Source organism: Morone saxatilis, unplaced genomic scaffold (assembly GCF_004916995.1).
Source record: "Morone saxatilis isolate NCDOM2014 unplaced genomic scaffold, NCSU_SB_2.0 Contig18, whole genome shotgun sequence".
NCBI lineage: Eukaryota > Metazoa > Chordata > Actinopteri > Moronidae > Morone > Morone saxatilis.
Genome location: NW_023339740.1, coordinates 21,533,250 through 21,540,310, shown reverse-complemented (window position 1 = coordinate 21,540,310; position 7,061 = coordinate 21,533,250). Strand labels below are relative to the sequence as shown.

Sequence of the window (7,061 nt, the reverse complement as noted above, 5' to 3'; positions counted from 1 at the left end):
AAGACAACAGATAGCCAGTAGGGGGCGACGTACGCTCAATTGTAGCTTTGGGCGCAGAAGAAGAAAAAGCTGCCGTAAATGAATAAAATGAAGTAAAAAAAAAAAAAACTCTCCGCAGCTTTTTGTGAGAAGACAACGAAACAGCCGTAGATACCCGTGGCCGTGGCCGTGAAATAACACAAAAATCACGTCGAAGGTGAGTAAACGGTTGCGTTGCTGTTTTTGAACGCAGTGAAAGCGCGTGGCTTCTCTAACGTGAGTTGGCTGCGTTACTAGGAAACGGGCGCAGCCGTTCGGCGGTTAAGACGAGCAGGTGAACGTTACTCGATGGCTAACGTTGAGCAGCTAACGGAACAGCTGGCGTTAACTTTACAGCTTCACATGTAACACCGGGGAAATGGTGGTTTTAAAATGTGCACCGATGTTACGGTTTATTTAAAATATGTGTATTAAAACAGAACAACCCAGTTACATAAGACTATCTGTTCTCGTGAGCCCGGTGCTGTGGGGGTGTTGTACGCCATTTGTAGCGTGGCGGAGTTGAGTTTTGTCTACACGACGAGAATAGCGACCAGAAAACACTACTAGTTATTGTTTATTGTTTTTATTTATTTAAAAAAGGAAACCCCCGATATAATCTCTATTTGTCGCCTTTTCAATTAACATGCGTGATCTTAAGTCTGTAGTTACATGAGCGTTTAGAGACAATGTTTTTGGTCGACAGCCTAATTTTAACTGCACATAGTTTACATTAACCTCTAAACACTTAATTTACCTGCACATGTTTAATTTCTATTTTTCTAGTTTATTTTCTCTCTCGGCACATATTTAATTCCTCTGCAAAAGTTTAATCCATCCAATTTAATGCATGGCTACTGTGCTTATAGGTTAATTTTAATGTATGAATGTATGTTTGTTGTATGTCTAATTTATGTTTGTATGCTGTTACTGGATGCTTGGATTTCCCAAAGGATAAATAAAGCATCTATCTAATGTTTTATTACTCTGTAGAAGCAGCATTTACTTGACTGGAGCTCAGTGTTGCAAGGTTTATTGGCATCATTAAGTTATAAGATAATAATAAATGGTTGGTTCTTGTCATTGATGGATATACGTGGCTTTAAATGAATATGAAACACTTGCTTCGGTACTCAGTAATCTGTGAAGTGTGACGCTACTGCAGACATATATTGGAGTAAGTGATTTATTTCCATAACTATATATAGTGGCAATTAACTTTGTTTTTTTTCCTTCTCTTTTTAGACGCTTGGGGGTTTCTAATTATGCGGACACAGAATCCAGGGCATCCAGGTTCAAGTTAAGGTATGTAAGGTACTGCTTCCTAAAAGGGATTATGTAAATGATCTCCAATTATATAAATTAAATGTAACAAAAAGGACCTTCACTTTCTCATGTCAGTTTGTAATGTGTGTGTGTGTTGGGGCTGAAAACCTGTTTTCTGATTCTCTTTTGCTGAAATCATTTTGTATTGTGTGACGTTAAAAACATCACTTAATCCTTAAGAAACAAAAGATTACTTAAATGTTGGCATTTTAAACGTCACCATAAGCCTAATGATTTCATTTCCTCAATGTGATTTTCCTCAAGATGTTTTTTTTTGTACCATTTCAAGAGAAGCGGATGATGGGAACTTATACTTCATTTGTATTTGTTGAAAACTGTGTTTGATAGTCGTCTGCACAGCTACAGACCTAACAGGGCGTATTTTTCTTCCCAAAAAATAACTTGAGAAACTAAGAAACTTATATGCTACACTGAGCTCAGCGAGACAAAGATGGGACGGACAAAACTTCAGGAACATTTTGAATTTCTAACTCTGGAAATGTAACTTTTTATTGCCAAGAGCAGAGTTTCACACCGGAGAGTTGATGCTGTATTTATCTCTGTGGGTACCAATGCTATTTGACCCACAACAACAACCGCACTGTGTTTTCATCGTCGACTTAAAGCCATTTTTAACAGTTTCGCAGGGACCACCTCTTTTTACACAGAAGCCACAAATCAGGCCTGGTTGTGTGTTGCGTTTCACACAACCAGTTCAGCTATTTATGTCTGCACAAAAACACTTTCTGAAACAGCTGTCATGACCTGTTGCCTTTTATATAATGGCAGTGTATTTTCACTGGTTAAAAAGCAAAGAGTCATTTTATGTCATAGTTAAAACTATTTAATACTTGAACAAATTTATATCATGGTGCATTCTCTACAATTGTGCCATTTATACCGGATATACCTTCTACCCATAAGACAACATCATGAGAATCACTTCAGGATTGTGTTGGCTTTATTTATTGTTTCTCAAATCTCGATTTCAGTCTGGGAGACTTGTACTGAAAATTAACGTAGCCCGAACAGATACACGAGGAATTTGCTCTGCAAGCTCTCACATACTTAAAGGTCGAGTGCAGAGTGAAATTAGATAATATCGTAAGGCGAAAATGAGCATCGAGATATAAAGGGCGCATTCAGAAATGTTTTTAGACTACTTGCTACATTTCAAAATGAATTTGCCACAGCATTTCATTGTCTGAACTTTGATGTGACTTTGATCTGCAACTTCTGTTCTACTTAAAACTTTTTGTCCTTCCAAGGAATTTGATCTCTTCTCTTAACTCACTGACATGTTTCAGGATCGTGGAAGACAATTTAAAGGCGCTTAATAGCGAACAAACTTTTTCAAGCATTTGAGACGTACGAAGAAAACCCTTAAACTTGGGAGTTATGTCTCGCCGAAGAAGCCGCAGCTCATCACCAGGGCGTTTTTCGCGCTCCTGCAACAGTAATGATCCCCGAGATTTGGAGAGACGGATTTTTGTTGGGAATTTGCCGACCTCTGACATGGAAAAGAAGGATTTGGGAAGAACTGTTCACACCATACGGAGATAGGTCGGTCAGTAAACGCAGAATTCGTTGTTGTTTTTTTTAATTTTAATCATGGCAGTAATGTTGAATCAGCAGATGTCATGAATGGACAATTGGAGATTTTCAAATTTAATTTTCGAATGTGCGGTGTAGAATGCTAGTAGCCATTAACTTTTTCACATGAAGATCAACATGTAACATTTGTATATGAGCTGGGTGCCACAGGACTCATTTTTAAGTGGGGTAAAATGGGTAGGTATCCCAAAATTGCTGCTTAAAGTGGCATCAGCACTATTTACTCAAAATGTTCCTCTTCCCAGGCGTATTCCATGTCTTCAGTGGGTTGGATTCTGTACCATTTGAACGCTTGAAGGAAGCGGAACGACTGCGAAGTCTGCCCAAAAGACGAAAAAAGCTATATAAAGGTTATAGAAAGTATGTAAGCCTTAAAACTGCAGTAGGATGTGTGCGCTAAAAGGGATAGATTTTTTAATTATTATTTTTTTTTTTTTTTTTTATGATTTTTTGGTGTGTACAACAAGCAACGTAACATAGTTCAGTTTTTCTTTTTTTGTTGTGAAAAATGTTGATTGGACATGATAGTTTTAGTGTTAATTGTGGATTTGGTGATTTTAAAGGTTTTCTATGGATAAAAGTTGTGTATGAAAGCTAGAGATTTCCTTTTATTAATTTAGTTAATAACAATTACAGGCCTAAAATAATGTTATGTTAAAGGGCATTTTAATGATGTGATATGTTGCATCCAGTAAATGAAAGTGGAACTCGAAAACTAACTTCACAAAGTGAAGGTTGTATAATTTGACCTACAACTATCTTAAAGTGAACTAGATTAGCTTTGCTGAGTTTCTACCATAACCTTTCTTTGTGTAGACATGTTGCATTACTGGCTCACTAAGCAAATAAACAAGTGCATTATTAAATTCTGGCAAAGCCTGAATCACTTAAATCTCTTGTTTTATTTGCAACACTGTCTTGAAATTTTCTTCAACGTGGATTTAAATGTTTCTCTTAAGTAGGCCACTTGTGATTTTGGGAGTTTCTGAATGCCAAATTTCAAGTTGAAAATCTAATTTACACATTCAAGCGTGGCTACTGTTAAGCCAATGTTGAAGGGGAGAAAAGAATCGCTTCATTTCTTGTTCATCTTAAACTCAATTTGACTCTCGAAACCCGACTCGATTTTCTGCATTTTGACTCTCGTCCAGTTTGGATTTTCAAGCTTGGATATTGGAGCTCAGTTTCATTTGGATCGTGGATGTTTTGTCGCGGCCGCTCCATTCTGCGTGAGCGCATAAGCTGATTTACAGCGCATAGCTGATTTGATGTCACTGTTATGTTCAACGTTTGGATTGATTTATTTTCAGATGTAAATATGGCAGTGGAGCGACGGCAAGCTAAACCTCAATCCCAGCAGAGCCCTCCACGAAGGTAAAGTAACGCGGAATGGGTGTGAAGAACTACCATTGCCTCTGAGTTGCCGGTAAAAAACAAAACCGTATAACTTTTTCCTCAGCTTTTATTTCTACCAGTGGTGAAGTCCGCTTCATGAAAGCTGTCGTACCAATAGATCTTTTCACCGCTTGTGTTCTTTGCGTGATTTTGTTCAGCATTTAATTTTCTAAAACAAATTCGTAACTGTACGGCTGAAGGAAATGTAATGTCAGTCCCACCCTGCCCCGTATCTATTGAGCAGGTTCATGTCCTACAACATGGCTTTGTAACTAATTAGGTGTGTACATTAAAACCATATTTAGTCTAAAGAACAGCTGCCCTAAAGCCAACCATGTTTAAAAAAACAGATTTAGATTTAGGCAACTACAATAATAATAAAATGTAAAGGTACTCTTTGAAGTATGTCATGAACACTGCTGCGTTTCTTGACATGACAACCAGTGAAATAACGTAAACTCTTCGTATTTGGCAGAACTGTATCCTGTAATCTGCACAATCAGCGCTACGTGTGGTCATGAACTTCACAGGGTACCTTTTATAAAAACCAGCACATTACCAATGTTGGCCAGTTATTGTGGGTCTTACTGACTGAACTTTAAGCGTTGTTTCTTCTCTGTGTGGTGGTACTGAAACTAGTTCATAGCTCGCAACTTAGACACTTGAGATTTTTATTCAATCCAAGTTGTGTTTAAAACCAATCCCTTTTCTCCTCTCTTCTTTGACTGCAATTAAAAACGTTTTGAGGTTGAGGAAAGAAGGGAAGACAAATCATGAGAATTAAGCAAAACATACACTTCGATGAGAACCAAAGAACTGTTGACAACTTCTGAAACTTGAAGTCCTTTTGTCTCTTTTAGATATGTTAGAGCAAATCATTGTAGGGAAGCCTCTTTTTAATAAATAATGGCCCTCTGTGTCCTACCCTAAAGGCAGCAGGCACTATTTTTTGCATTTTTGCAACTTCATATTTGCGGCATTGAAATGTGACTTACTGAAGAACAAAAGACAAATCATCAAAAGCCAAATGAGATAAATGCGGGAAATAATTTTCAATCAAAAAGGTTCAATGGCCATGGTACCTGCGTAGTTTATGGTCAAAAAACCTGAAATTGCTGACAAATCGATAGTGTTGCGTACACGGATCACTGGACGATTTCAAAGGACGCTTATCAGAATCACCTCCTGGACTTCATTTGTGCTAGTTCCCTTTACGAACACAATGGTGGTTTTCTGTTGCTCTGCTTGAGTTGTACAAATTTATATTCCATCTTTTCATATTGAATAATTACAATTTATAAAATTAGCAGTAGCCAAATGGTGGTAAAATATGCAAGTGGCTGGCAGATTTGCTACGCTCACCAGCCAAAAACCAGGACAGTACCAACTGTAGGCCTGTCCTCACTGGTTGTGGACAGAAGTTCCTATCACTCTTTGCAGTATTTCATAGACACCATAAACTTAAACCTTCCGCTCACTAATTGCTAACTTTTCTCCCAGGGCCCCGTATAGCAGTTATGGGGACAGCAAAGATCCTCAGCCTCGGTCACGTTCACCTGTTTACGGGCGTGACGGACGTGAGCCTCGGGACAGCCGTGATGGGAGGGACCCAAGTAGAGAGCCGCGGCCAGGTAGCCACTCTCGTGACAACGATTATCGGTACCGAAGCTCAGAGAGCAGAGACAAGGACCTCAGAGGTGATTCGCGGGATCCTGCATACAGGTGACTAATGACAATCAACCCTTTAGTTCCTAGTCCAGAGTTCAGTGGTTACCTGTTTGTCTGAACCTGAAATGTTTCCATACAGCAGAAGTGACTATGACCGATACTACCGCAGTGGTAGTGGTGCTGAAGACTATTACCGGAGGAAGGATGAACCCTACAGGGACCCTTACAGAGATCCCTGGAACGGACGGCGTGAACCAGAGGGTATGTGTACTCTGTACTCAACCACCTTAGAGTAGTATTATATACTACGTAATACACTTGTTTCCCAGTTTATCTGTAGTATTAAACTATTGTATGTGTATTAGTAAGTGTTAAATATTATACTGACGTTACATTTTCCAATCACTTCCTCCTCTGTAGATGATCGTGCTCGACCAGAAGAGCGTCGGCGTAATGAATTGTATCGACAGTACTATGAAGAACTCCAGCGGCGCTACGACAGCGACCGTCCTGTTGACTGCTCTGTGATTGTCGTCAACAAGGCACAAAAGTATGTCCACTCTCTGTTCTTTACAGGAAACACAGATCTGGGACCAGAAACGTCTCTGTAAATATTGGATCGGTACATGGAATATTTTCATTTCATATCGCTCCTGTGTGTGTATGTGTGTGTGTGTGTCTGCCCGTGTATGCTTGTGCTTCAAAAACAACTGTAGGGAGTATGCTGAGACGGTCGGGCGGAAAGTCCGTGATTTGGGGATGGTGGTGGATCTGATCTTCCTCAACACAGAAGTGTCACTAACCCAGGCACTGGAGGATGTAGGCAGAGCCCGGACTCCCTTTGCCATCATCATTACCCAGCAGCACCAAGTCCACCGGTCCTGCACTGTGAACATCTTGTTCGGCACGCCGCAAGGTGAGGCAAGACCACAAATTGAAACTGTTAGTTGGGGTCTCTTCTGGTCACTCTTAAAGTTAAGAGGAAAGGTGCATCTGTTTTGTTTCCAATGCCAACATTGTTGTTTCTTTCTTGTCGTAGA

At 39.6% G+C, this 7,061-nt stretch overlaps 1 protein-coding gene across 1 annotated transcript in view; it reads left to right on the top strand.

The window, feature by feature from the left end:
• Positions 1-308: 308 nt before the first annotated feature.
• The window catches only part of ncoa5 (nuclear receptor coactivator 5), a 7,487-nt gene continuing 734 nt past the window's right edge, over positions 309-7,061 (top strand). Inside the window, exons 1-6 of the mRNA XM_035661767.1 lie at positions 309-383; positions 1,264-1,323; positions 5,854-6,075; positions 6,161-6,282; positions 6,442-6,571; positions 6,738-6,963. Of these exons, the coding sequence (XP_035517660.1) occupies positions 328-383; positions 1,264-1,323; positions 5,854-6,075; positions 6,161-6,282; positions 6,442-6,571; positions 6,738-6,963 (816 nt within the window). The 5' untranslated portion in view covers positions 309-327. The remainder of the gene's footprint in view (positions 384-1,263; positions 1,324-5,853; positions 6,076-6,160; positions 6,283-6,441; positions 6,572-6,737; positions 6,964-7,061) is intronic.